The sequence below is a fragment of the Copadichromis virginalis genome, unplaced genomic scaffold, assembly GCF_057382275.1.
Source record: "Copadichromis virginalis isolate Kocher_CV1m ecotype Utaka unplaced genomic scaffold, C_Virginalis_male_GT1.1 unmapped_scaffold_1, whole genome shotgun sequence".
Lineage (NCBI taxonomy): Eukaryota > Metazoa > Chordata > Actinopteri > Cichliformes > Cichlidae > Copadichromis > Copadichromis virginalis.
Genome location: NW_028188589.1, coordinates 1,146,358 through 1,159,553, shown reverse-complemented (window position 1 = coordinate 1,159,553; position 13,196 = coordinate 1,146,358). Strand labels below are relative to the sequence as shown.

Here is a 13,196-nt window from a genome sequence, read left to right as displayed (position 1 = left end):
CATTGCAGGCCATGGTCGAATGAAGTTCAGCTGCCACTGACACAGGGGGGTTTGTTAGCCTGTCAACTGTAGAAAATAAGACCCGAGCATTATGGCTGTTTTTAGTGATGATGTCAGAGAAGTAGGACCTCCTTGCACTCCTCAGTTGTAAATTATAATTGTGAAGTTTCTCTTTATAAATGTCATAATGAACCTGGAGGTTTGTTTTTCTCCATCTGCGCTCAGCTTTCCTACACTCTCTTTTTTCATTTTTCACCAGTGTGGAGTTTCTCCATGGAGACTTTTTCCTTCCAGAGATAACCTTCACCTTAATGGGAGCAATAGTGTCCATTACATTTAACATGTTAGCATTGAAGCTATTGACGAGCTCATTGACTGACCCTCTGGACAGGTCAGGTGTTAATGGGAAGACCTGGTTAAAAATTGCACTACTGTGTTCAGTTATACACCGTTTTGTGATCACTGTTGTTGATATATTTGTGTGGGCTGAGATTTTACTTTCAAAGAAAACACAGTAATGATCAGACACGCCCACATCAGACACAGTAACCTTTGAAATGCTCAGGCCTTTGGAGATCAGTAGGTCGAGAGTGTGTCCTCTATTATGTGTGGCCTCTGTTACATGCTGAGTCAGCCCAAAGTTGCCCAGAGTGTTACTCAGGTCTTTAGTCCCTTTGTCCTGAGGGTTGTCCACATGAATGTTAAAATCCCCAGCAATAATTACACAGTCAAAATCAACACAGATCACAGACAGCAGTTCACTGAGGTCATTAAAAAAGTCTGTGCAGTATTTGGGAGGCCTGTAAACATTAAGAAACACAACTTTGGATGGGGCCTTCAGCTGTAAAGCCACATATTCAAAAGACTGAAAACTTCCAGGAGATAGCTGCTTACATTGAAATGATTCATTAAATAAGACAGGGTATAATATGATCTACAGCAGTATCAACTACTTTGATTACATATATAAGGTAACATATGATAACCGAATAATCTCACAAAGGTCAGCAGCACATGTAGTTGGGACAATTCTTCAGTCGCACAAACTACACAATCATTTTCCTCCAATGACGACTTTTCACTTGCAGAAATGGTCCTGTGTGATTTCCAGGCTGTGATATAAAAACTAGTTCCTAATGGCAGCGACTCACTCAGTAAACATGTGTTTCCTTCACCAACCTCACACACAGATCCAATAAGATCAGGAAGTGGGCAGTATAGTACAATATGTGTTATTCTGTGCTGCACTGCCCAAACTAAAGATCTGCTGAAGTGTTGGAAATGATCCAGATGTTTATTTTGGACGATACAGCAGAAGATCAGACATGAAAGTGGAGATAACACAGAAGACCTGCAGCAAAGGTCAGAGGTCAGACTGGGCCCTGGATTCAACAATGAGCCAATGATCATCAAGCAGTGACTAAAGCAGAGCCCTGACGTTCTGACATTCATCACACAGTCAGAACAAATGTCTGCTGATGACTTCATCTCATGAAACGACTGATAGATGTCAGTTCATTGATCAGCTGAGCTGCTGATCTTCATCGTCACAGAAACATTCAGCTTGTTTCAATCAGTAAATAACTCCCACTACTCCCAGTTTGAACTGTTCCCACTCAAAATGCTGTGAGAACAATGATCATTGTAGAACTTCACAAACATCACGTGTTGTTTTCCACATGTAAGATCAGCAAACACACAGAAACTTCCTGTTGCCACACACGGCCTCTAAAATCTCTTCCACGCTTTCTGTCTGAAGTCCACTCTCTGTGTCGGATCCACAGGAAACAACAAGATCTTATTAACATGGTTTTCAATGTGTCTCCTTCCAAAAAGTCCAACCAATGAACAAATGTGTGTATTTGTGGAGGCCGAACAAAAGCATGACACATTCCTCTGTTTCTATAAACTGGAGTCAAACACAAACATGAAGAGTTTCACTGACAGACTCCAAAATGCCCCCACAGTGGATCAAAGGGAAATCCTACAGTGTGGCCAGAGACTCTTAATGGCTCCAACATCAACACATCCACAATGTTGGATCCAGTTCTGCCTCACAGAGTTACTATGACACACCCTCTGCAGCATCACAACAGCTCCACCTGCTTCACCTGCCTCCTCAGCATCTGTACACCTGAAGAGAAAAGAAAGGCTCCAACAGCTCAAATCTACAAAGGATTCATGAAGTTTCATCCAACAATAACATGTTTGCCTTCCACAGTGTGCTGTTAGACACCACTGTACCTCTGCCATTTCAAAAAGAGCAGCTTGGGAACATTTTGGCTCCAAACACTTTGTGTTTAAGTTCTTTGTTTTCTTTGTGAAGCCGACAACATCTGGAGCTTTGTGACTCATAGAAACATCATTTTGTTCTTTAGATGACAGCAGATTGGGACTGAATAATCAATCACTATCAAACCAATAAAGACAAACATGCTGATTTTACAGGAACTTTGTTGGAGAAGCTGCAAAGACATGAAACTGGTGGAGATCCCAAACCAGTTGATAGTGCTGGTTATTCCAAATAAAGCTGTTTCCCTTTGAGATGAAATGACTTTGTGTCCTGATATATAATAAAGATGTTGTTGTTTTTGAGCCCCTGTATTAAAAGTAGTTTAAAGTCAGCTTGAGTTTGATGTCTTTATGTCAAAGCTGCTCATGATGTTGAGCTGCTGATGGAATAAAAACAATATAAAAGCATGTAGTCCAGACTTAAATGTAGCCTGTTGTTAGCTGAGGTCCACACACAGTGTTTGACAGTGTAAAGTGTGTGAAAGGGCTGCTGGTGGAGCTCACTAGGATGAGCAGGTGACCACGAGGTGGAGAGCAGCTGGCCTGGCTTTGACCCGGGCCACGCCCCCTTTCTCTCTGCTTTGCTGTCACTTATCTTCACTGCTCTGTCCAATAAAGCTGAAAAAGGCCCCGAATCAAAGAAATCTGCTGCAGCCTCTGAAATGTCTTCTGTTTCCTTCCCGACGGCTTTTTCACCGTCAGCCCATCAGACAGTCCAGCAGCATTTATGATGATGTCATGATGTTGAAGAGGCTGCTACGGTGGCCTCCCATGACCCCCAGCCTCATCACAGCTGAGATGCAGACATTTGAAAACATTCAGCAGACAACTGAATAACAGTCCAACACAACAGTCTGTGTGCAGACACATACTGACCTTTCATAGAGTCAAACACAGCTGGTTGAGTCATTTCTCTGTGAGTCTAAACACAGCACATACAGAGAAATGTAGACAGGATGTGCAGCCAGTGCAGTAAATGGTCTCAATATCAGCTCTTTAGAAAATGATCCTGATGAACATGAAACTAACATCCAATGAGAAACAGCTTCCTTGTTTCATGTCCAATAACAATAAATGCAGAGCTAATAAAGAGCTGTTCTATTATAAAATGCTGAGATGATTATTAGACAGAACCCAGCGGCTCACCAAAAGCCTGCATTGAAAATCTATATGAAGGTAATCTATGCTCATATATGGCAAAATCCTGTAACTGTCACTGTGTTTTTGATCTGTGCTCTTGTTGGTTGGACAAGTTTGTAAATGACAAAGAGCTCAGTGGACTTTGCATCCATCACATCCTGTTAGATGTTTGTTTTTCCTCCACAGCTTTGTGATGAAGGCTGAAGAACAGAGATATGAACTATTGCCAACATGAATCCTGATGCATGACGTGGGCACAGACCCACCAAAGCAACACTCAGCTCACCTCATTCCAGGCGCTTGTCTGCTGGAGACCATGAGCCTTGTTAGTCACACATCAGCACCGTGGTAGGAAACAGCCTCCATCATTTCATTAGATCTGAATTTGGACTGTTTCCCTCTGGATGAACCAAGTCTGTCAAATCTATTGATCCAACACAAACAAACACATTGGCTCACAGTCAGATTGGCTTTGTATGGATGGTGTAACAGGGGGCTGGGAAAGGATGCTGAAAGCTGAATATAACACAGAACAATAACAGGACATATAATAATGTAGAAACATGATCTTCAACAGGCACACTTCTGTTATTCATGATCACAAACACAAAGAACTTGTGCAGCCCTGATATCAGCCCTAATATATGAGTGTGTTTGCCCAAAGACTGAAACAGCATCAACATGACAGCTGTAAGAAATCTTCTCTCAGCCTTGTTTGGCAGAAGATCCCTGCAACAAAGATTGTAGCTGAAAGATGACGTGTGTAAAGTTTGCTCTGTGGGAGGGTCGAGGCTGTTTTTAGACCTTTGATAGTTTCCAATCCAGTTCTGACAGACAGGAATAAAAACAACATCATTAAGATCAGATCATGGAGCTGTTTGCTGCCTTGTTTCTATCTTCACATTACAAGACTTTACTACAATAAAGATGCTGACATGTATCTGTAGCAACAACATCATTGAATCTAGAACAACTGGAGCCAAACCAGTGGCTCTGCTGGGATCACTGGTGAGCCAACACTTCCTTGTTGATGCAGATTTCAGGGCTTCCTTTTGCTCCTCCGTTATAACTGTTCTCTCTTCTCAACACATGATGACACAAAGGAATCAGCAGTGACAAAGATGATGCTGAAGAGAAGCACACACTTCACACATATAACAGAGCAGTGCAGTTACACACACCTCTGCTCGACATCAGGCCTCAAACAAAGACACAAAACACTAACTTGACTCTAAACAGAAGAAACGAGCAGCTGTTTCTGTTCTGAGCTTATTTATATTTGACACACATGCTTCTCTTTGTGCAAACACACATCGCACTATAAGGGTAACCTCGCACACAATGATTGGACAGCACAGTGATGATGCTGGGAGATCCTATACGCAGCAACACAGAAACACTGAGAACTTTAAACAATGATGGAAAGTGTTATAAATGACTTGTTGGCCTCTGATCTGTCACAAACAGCTGAAACGTGTCTCTCATGAGTCACATGAAGGTTTTTGACAGAAAGGACAAAAAGTAGCTGCAGTCAGTTTGTGTCATTTTTATATTTATTCATCTGGGAGAAAAATCTGAGGGACATTAAAATGTGTTTTCAACAGAGACAAGAACATGAATATAACAGAACAGGTAAATGAACATGTTTCAAGTAAACAGCTGGACTGATCAGGTCCAAACACAGAGTGATAAACTTGTCAAACAGCTGTCATATCTTTATATAGAAGCTCTTTATAAATGCTGCTCACTGCAGTCTGTTTACTAATAATGTCAAAGTGTTAGAAACACAGAAACATCAGAATGGTCTTTGTTCACAGAAACCTGTCTGGGATCCTTTGTTGTTCTTTTGATGCAGAGTTACATTATAAATATAAAGAGTTATTTCAGAGTCTCATCAGTTTTCCTGCATGTCTTTATTTAACACATCAGCAGGGCTGAAGCTCTCATGTTAAACACACACTGATCTATGGACACGTTCATGTGTTTCTAACAGAACCAGGCTGTTATCAGCCTGCACTAACATTATGTCACACACACTGAATGTAACAGTGACAGTTTACATCATCACACAATCAGCTGTGATTGTTTCACTGTCATCAAACGAGTCAACAGGAAGTAGAATCAATAGAAACCAATCATTTACTGACAGCATGTCTGATGGAAATAAGTGCAGATTATGTATGAAGTCTAACTGCACACAGTAACTGTGTTACAATAAGGACTTAACAGCGCCCTCTGCTGGAGTGTTTCAGTACTGCGTTAACTACAATACACCACCTCCTCCTCACACCACCTGCTACAGCTCTACTCTTCTATGACTACAGTCATCCACAGCACTGATGTGAGGTCACATGGTTCATATGTAAGGAGCACAGCTGACCTCAGGTCAGTTTAATGACTGTGAGCAGCAGCTGTGTTATTGTCACTGTGACAGGGAGACACTCTCAGACACAGCGCTCATGTCAGCTTGTTCTCATGCAGGAGGATCAGGAGCTCCATGTTTGTCTTTCTGTTTGAATCATGATGTGTTTGTGCCATCAGAGTCTGTCATGAGTACTCAGGGTTTCACAGCAGCTCTTCTGGATGCTGACGAGGACTCCAACCTCATGTTTCACCTCTCTGAGCTTCTGATGTCTGTGAACACTCGTGTTTCTTCTCTGGGCTCATCTGGACAAAAACACCTTTCTGTGTTTGGCTGCAGCCTCATTCTGACTGACAGGAAGTGTGTTATCCATGAGCTGCACTTCTGTGAGGAAGTTTCCTGCTGTGTTTCCTGTCTGTGGACAAACACGAGTGTTCCAGCTGAGGACTTGGTTCCTTCCACCTGTCCATACAGGACATCACGCTGTCTGCAGCTCTGTAAATGCAGCTCCAGGTCCTTCCACGTGCTGCTCTGTATTTGTGCAGTTTGTAGTGTGTCCTGGGAAACGTAGCACACATGGTGTTCTTCTGCTGTTTCCTCCTTTCACTGAGTGTGAAACACTGACGCTGTGCTGTTGTTCACAGAGGGGAGCTGATTCTAGCTGCAGCTGGACTCTGTCATCTAACTGAATGTGTTGGTGCTGATCACGGGGCTCTGAGGGGGGAGCAGCAGGAGGACTCTGGATGCTGACGTCAGTGTATCTGTGGAAGCTCCCACAGCGTGTCTGTCATTCAATATTGTGCTGTATATTGTATCTATGCAAAGATGAACAGACTGTGTGTTCACTGGTCTCTGTGCTGCAGCTCTGATGTCATCATCACTCCCTCCTCCACCCTCAGCAGTCCCAGCATGCTGCTGTGGTGCACCCCACCCTCACTCTACACCTGAGCCACAGACCACACCCTCCACCTCAATATACACCACAGTTTTCTCTGCTGTGGAAATGAGATCAGGAGGAAATCATCATTATTATTATTTAATAAACGCTCACACATATTATTAAAATTAGGGCTATAACAGTTGTATTGATGTATAGCAACTTGAAATGCTCCCACAAATGGCTCCACAGCATGTAAAAATATAACAAAAGCTCTGGCGGACTTGGTTCTGTGGTCAGTCTTAAAGGGTGAAGTTCAACTCTGTAATCTTCACTGTGTCACAGAGTTCAGTGAGTCCCGTTATTCACAGTATCAATCAGATCATCAGAGAACAGCTGATCAGCAATCAGTGGTGCCAACAGCGCCTCCTGTGGTGAGAGGATGCAATAATGCAATGTAGCATTTTTCCACTCAACACTTGCAGTCATGGAAACTGTCTGTTGGATCTGTGTGACGTTGCTTTCTTGGTTAGAGTTCCTCACAAATGTCCAGATGATTCTTCTAATGAGGCGTCGACCATGTTTGCAGCTCTTTGGAAGAAAACGTCGCCCTTTGCCATCCTTACTTTTCTTTGACTTCTTCAAATGCAGCTGAACTCCAGCTGGTATTTTCTTGGACTTTGCAGCTGTTTCTGGTCATCAGTTCATTCCTGCAAACCTCTGAAGCTGAACAACAATGATGCTGCATTGCTGGCTGATCCCAAAAGGTTGATTCTGTTCATCTGGACGTTTTCAGAAACGTTTGCTCACTGATCAGGTGACTTCTTCAGTCTCAGCTGACTGCAGCTTTACAAGCTTACAAACAGCACATTTGCACAATGACTGAAAGCAGCAGCACCTGATATATATGATACTAATATAATACATATACATATATAATCCATACTAATGATGAAGGAACTGAGCTCACAGTCCATTGTTCATTCAGTGAACTACTCAGTTTATTTTGGGCCTCAGAAATGCTCACTCTGTTTGTACATCACTGTCAGCAATAGACTCATTCTGCTGTGTGGACAGGAACACATGTGACATCACTTCCTGTTTGTTTGTGACTGAAGAGGAAGAAGTTTACAAGGAATCATTTAGAAGAGTTTCAAACATCAACTGATTGAATCCATGAATCTGAAAACGTGTTTGTGAGTGAAAGAGACAGACATGTACAGACTGAACTATCTGTTCAACAGTCAGAGTGTTTCTGTAACAGGAGACACTCTTTACACTCCACTCAGCACAGGGACACTGAGGAACCAGGAGACAAGACACTAAACCCAGGATAAAGAGTTTGAGTGAATGTGGTGTTGAAGGTGTGGAGGTGGATCAGAGTGTCAGAGGAGACTCTGTAGAAGGACAGAGTGCCAGCAGGACAGTCCACATACACTGCTGCTCTGTTAGAGACAGAGGAGGAGGAGGAGGAGGAGGAGGAGATGAGTGTTACTCTGTTATTGTGACAGACAGAATCAGGACCATCATCAGAGCAGATCAGACTCCAGGACTGATCATTGTATCCAAACAAACAGTCATAACTGCCTCCTTTCCTTCTGATGCTTCTGTAACTCACTGATATATAAACGTCTCCTCTCCACTCGACCTCCCAGTAACAGCGACCAGTCAGACCATTTCTACACAGCAGCTGTTTCCAGTAATCAAATCTGTCTGGATGATCAGGATATGACTGAACCTCCTTCACATGTGTCACCTTCCTGTTGTTGTCAGACAGTTGGAGCTTTGTGTTCACTGTGTTTGTGTCGATTGTGAGTTGACAGGAATCTGATGGAGAGAACAAACACAATCCAGCTGCAGTTATTGATCCATCATCTGTTCATTGATTGACACTTTGATGATGACTCCTGACATGATGAAGATGGTTGAATGTGTGCTGCTTTGTTTTCATGAATCCCATTAAAAACACACTTACACTTCCTCAGACCTGGTCTCAACCATCGGACTCCAGCAGGCTCCACCCTGAAAGGAGGAGGGGGGTCAGAGCAGCACAGTCAGCATGCACACATGGACATTACATGGCTCTCACACACACACTGTTACACACTGAGCTCAAAGCTCGGCTCCACTGTTTTATTCAAAGAAATCTACATTTATTTATCAGCACATTTAAAAACAGCTTGAGCCAAAGTGCTGCACAGAGTAGAGAGAAAATAGGAAACATACACAGTAATGACTATAAAGACTGGTCAGGATTGAAAGCTACAGAGTACAAATGTGTTTCCAACCGGCTTTTAAAAATGTCCAGTGTTGGTGACGACCTGATGTGAAGGGCGACTGTTCCAGAGTTTGGCTGCAGCCATCGATAAAGCTCACCTCTGTTTTTACGTCTAGTTCTGGTCAGAAGCTGCTTATCTGCAGACCTGAGGGCTCCACTTGGATTCTTTTGTTAAAGAGAGATAAGATGGAGCCAATCCATTCACAGATTTAAAGACAACCAGATCTGGAAGTGGATTCTACCACGTACTGGTAACCAGTGGAAAAAGCTGGTGATGGGTCGTCTAGCACAGACCCACCGCTGGAACCAGACAATTGATGAGGGAGAGAACTGTGACAGCGCCGTTCCTTCACTTGACCTCAGTCGCTCTCGTCTGCTCCCTCGTAACACTGCTCTTTATTGAGCTTACATGAATATGCACAAGTTCATTATGACGTCTTACACAGGTATGAACAAAGAGTACCAGTCTGTGCATAGTGTGTGTGTGTGTGTGTGTGTGTGTGTGTGTGTGTGTGTCTGTGTCTGTGTGTCTGTGTGTGTGTGTGTGTGTGTGTGTGTGTGTGTGTGTGTCTGTGCGTGTGCGTGTGTGCGTGTGCGTGTGTGTGTGTGTCTGTGTGTGTGTGTGTGTCTGTGTGTGTGTGCGTGTGTGTGCGTGTCTGTGTGTGTGTGCGTGTGTGTGTGTGTGTGTGTGTGTCTGTGTGTGTAGGCCCCGCTAGCTGTTCCCCGGCAGACCCCAAGCAGCTGTGAAAGAGGGCGGCTGGGTCACGGTGAGGAGGAAGCATAGTCCTAAACAGAAGCCCCAGGTACACCACCAACCCGTTCATGTGTCTAACCGTTTTTCCCCACTCGGCGACACACCCGCCGGGGGTCAAACTCTGGTAATTGGCGATTCTGTTCTCAGACATGTGAAGCTAGAGACACCGGCAACCATAGTCAATTGTCTTCCAGGGGCCAGAGCAGGCGACATTGAAGGAAATTTAAAACTGCTGGCTAAGGGTAAACGTAAATTCAGTAAGATCATAATTCACGTCGGCAGTAATGACACCCGGTTACGCCAATCGGAGGTCACTAAAATCAATATTGAATCGGTGTGCAACTTTGCCAAAACAATGTCGGACTCTGTAGTTTTCTCTGGTCCCCTCCCCAATCAGACCAGGAGTGACATGTTTAGCCGCATGTTCTCCTTAAATTGCTGGCTGTCTGAGTGGTGTCCCAGAAACGATGTGGGCTTCATAGATAATTGGCAAACCTTCTGGAGGAAACCTGGTCTTGTTAGGAGAGACGGCATCCATCCCACTTTGGATGGAGCAGCTCTCATTTCTAGAAATATGGACAAATTTATTAAACCCCCCAAAATATGACTATCCAGAGTTGGGACCAGGAAGCAGAGTTGCAGTCTTACACGCTTCTCTGCAGCTTCTCTCCTCCTGCTACCCCCCCAAAAACCCATCTCCATAGAGACTGTGTCAGCTTCCAAAAAGACAAAAAACAAACTAAAAACCAGCAACAAACAACTTAAACATAAACAATCACAAAGAAAGAACAATACAGTATCCACATCTGAACCAAAGAGTAAAACAGTGAAATGTGGATTATTAAATATTAGGTCTCTCTCCTCCAAGTCTCTGTTAGTACATGACTTAATAATTGATCAACAAATTGATTTACTCTGCCTTACAGAAACCTGGTTGCAGCAGGATGATTATGTTAGTTTAAATGAATCAACACCCCCGAGTCATTCTAACTACCAGAAATCTCGAAGCACAGGCCGAGGGGGCGGTGTGGCAGCAATTTTTCACACCAGCCTATTAATTAATGAAAGACCAAGACAGACTTTTAATTCATTTGAAAACCTGATGCTTAACATTGTCCACCCCAGCTGTGAAACTCAGAAACCAGTCTTACTTGTTATCATCTATCGTCCACCTGGGCCTTACACAGAGTTTCTGTCTGATTTCTCAGACTTTATATCTAATTTAGTTCTGAGCTCAGATAAAATAATTATTGTGGGTGATTTTAACATCCATGTAGATGCTAAAAATGACAGCTTCAACATGGCATTTAATCTGTTATTAGACTCAATTGGTTTCTCTCAAAATGTAAAAGAACCCACCCACCACTTTAATCACACTCTAGATCTTGTTTTAACATATGGCATCGAACCTGAACATTTAACAGTGTTTCCTGAAAACCCTCTCCTGTCTGATCATTTCCTGATAACATTTACTTTTACAATAATTGATTACACAGCGGTGAAGAGTAGACTTTATCAAAGTAGATGTCTTTCTGAAAGCACTGTAACTAAGTTTAAGAATATAATCCACCCACTGTTATCATCTTCAATGCCCTGTACCAACACAGAGCAGAGTAGCTATCTGAACGCTACCCCAACAGAGGTCGATTATCTTGTTAATAATTTCACCTCCTCACTACGTACGACTCTGGATACTGTAGCTCCTGTGAAAACTAAGGCCTCAAATCAGAAGTACCTGACTCCGTGGTATAATTCTGAAACACGTACCCTAAAGCAGATGACTCGTAATCTGGAGAGGAAATGGCGTGTCACAAATCTAGAGGATCATCATTTAGCCTGGAGAAATAGTTTGCTGCTTTATAAGAAAGCCCTCCGCAAAGCCAGAACATCTTACTATTCATCACTGATTGAAGAAAATAAGAACAACCCCAGGTTTCTCTTCAGCACTGTAGCCAGGCTGACAAAAAGTCAGAGCTCTTTTGAGCCAACCATCCCTTTAACGTTAACTAGTAATGACTTCATGAACTTCTTCACAAATAAAATTTTTATCATTAGAGAAAAAATTACCAATAATCATCCCACAGATGTAATATTATCTACAGCTACTCTTAGTACCATTGATATTAAGTTAGACTCTTTTTCTCCAATTGATCTTTCTGAGTTAACTTCAATAATTACTTCCTCCAAACCATCAACGTGTCTTTTAGACCCCATTCCTACAAAACTGCTCAAAGAAGTCCTGCCATTAATTAATTCTTCGATCTTAAATATGATCAACCTATCTCTAATAATCGGCTATGTACCACAGGCCTTCAAGCTGGCTGTAGTTAAACCTTTACTCAAAAAGCCATCTCTAGACCCAGCAGTCTTAGCTAATTATAGGCCAATCTCCAACCTTCCTTTCATATCAAAAATCCTTGAAAGAGTAGTTGTCAAACAGCTAACAGATCATCTGCAGAGGAATGGTTTATTTGAAGAGTTTCAGTCAGGTTTCAGAGCTCAGCACAGCACAGAAACAGCTTTAGTGAAGGTTACAAATGATCTTCTTATGGCCTCTGACAGTGGACTCATCTCTGTGCTTGTCCTGCTAGACCTCAGTGCAGCGTTCGATACTGTTGATCATAATATCCTATTAGAGCGATTAGAACATGCTGTAGGTATTACAAGTACTGCGCTGCAGTGGTTTGTATCATATCTATCTAATAGACTCCAGTTTGTGCATGTAAATGGAGAGTCCTCTTCACACACTGAGGTTAATTATGGAGTTCCACAGGGTTCAGTGCTAGGACCAATTCTGTTTACATTATACATGCTTCCCTTAGGCAGTATCATTAGAAGACATAGCATACATTTACACTGCTATGCAGATGACACCCAGCTCTATCTGTGCATGAAGCCAGATAACACACACCAATTAGTTAAACTGCAGGAATGTCTTAAAGACATAAAGACCTGGATGGCCGCTAACTTTCTGCTTCTTAATTCAGATAAAACTGAGGTTATTGTACTCGGCCCTGAAAATCTTAGAAATATGGTATCTAACCAGATTCTTACTCTGGATGGCATTACCTTGGCCTCCAGTAACGCTGTGAGGAACCTTGGAGTCATTTTTGACCAGGACATGTCCTTCAACGCACATATTAAACAAATATGTAAGACTGCTTTCTTCCATTTGTGCAACATCTCTAAAATTAGAAATATCCTGTCTCAGAGTGACGCTGAAAAACTAGTTCATGCATTTATTACTTCCAGGCTGGACGACTGTAATTCATTATTATCAGGATGTCCAAAAAACTCACTGAAAAGCCTTCAGCTGATCCAAAATGCTGCAGCAAGAGTCCTGACAGGGACTAGAAAGAGAGAGCATATTTCTCCTGTTTTGGCTTCCCTTCATTGGCTTCCTGTTAAATCCAGAATTGAATTCAAAATCCTGCTCCTCACATACAAGGTCTTAAATAATCAGGCCCCATCTTATCTTAATGACCTTGTAGTA

The 13,196-nt window shown here is 42.6% G+C and overlaps 1 protein-coding gene across 1 annotated transcript in view; it reads right to left on the bottom strand.

Moving 5' to 3' along the window:
• Nucleotides 1-7,662: 7,662 nt before the first annotated feature.
• Nucleotides 7,663-13,196, bottom strand: part of LOC146679476 (uncharacterized) — a 35,444-nt gene continuing 29,910 nt past the window's right edge. Inside the window, exons 6-7 of the mRNA XM_085450205.1 lie at nucleotides 8,647-8,693; nucleotides 7,663-8,498 (exon numbers count right to left, since the gene is read on the bottom strand). Coding sequence (XP_085306331.1) covers nucleotides 7,957-8,498; nucleotides 8,647-8,693 — 589 coding nt within the window. The 3' untranslated portion in view covers nucleotides 7,663-7,956. The remainder of the gene's footprint in view (nucleotides 8,499-8,646; nucleotides 8,694-13,196) is intronic.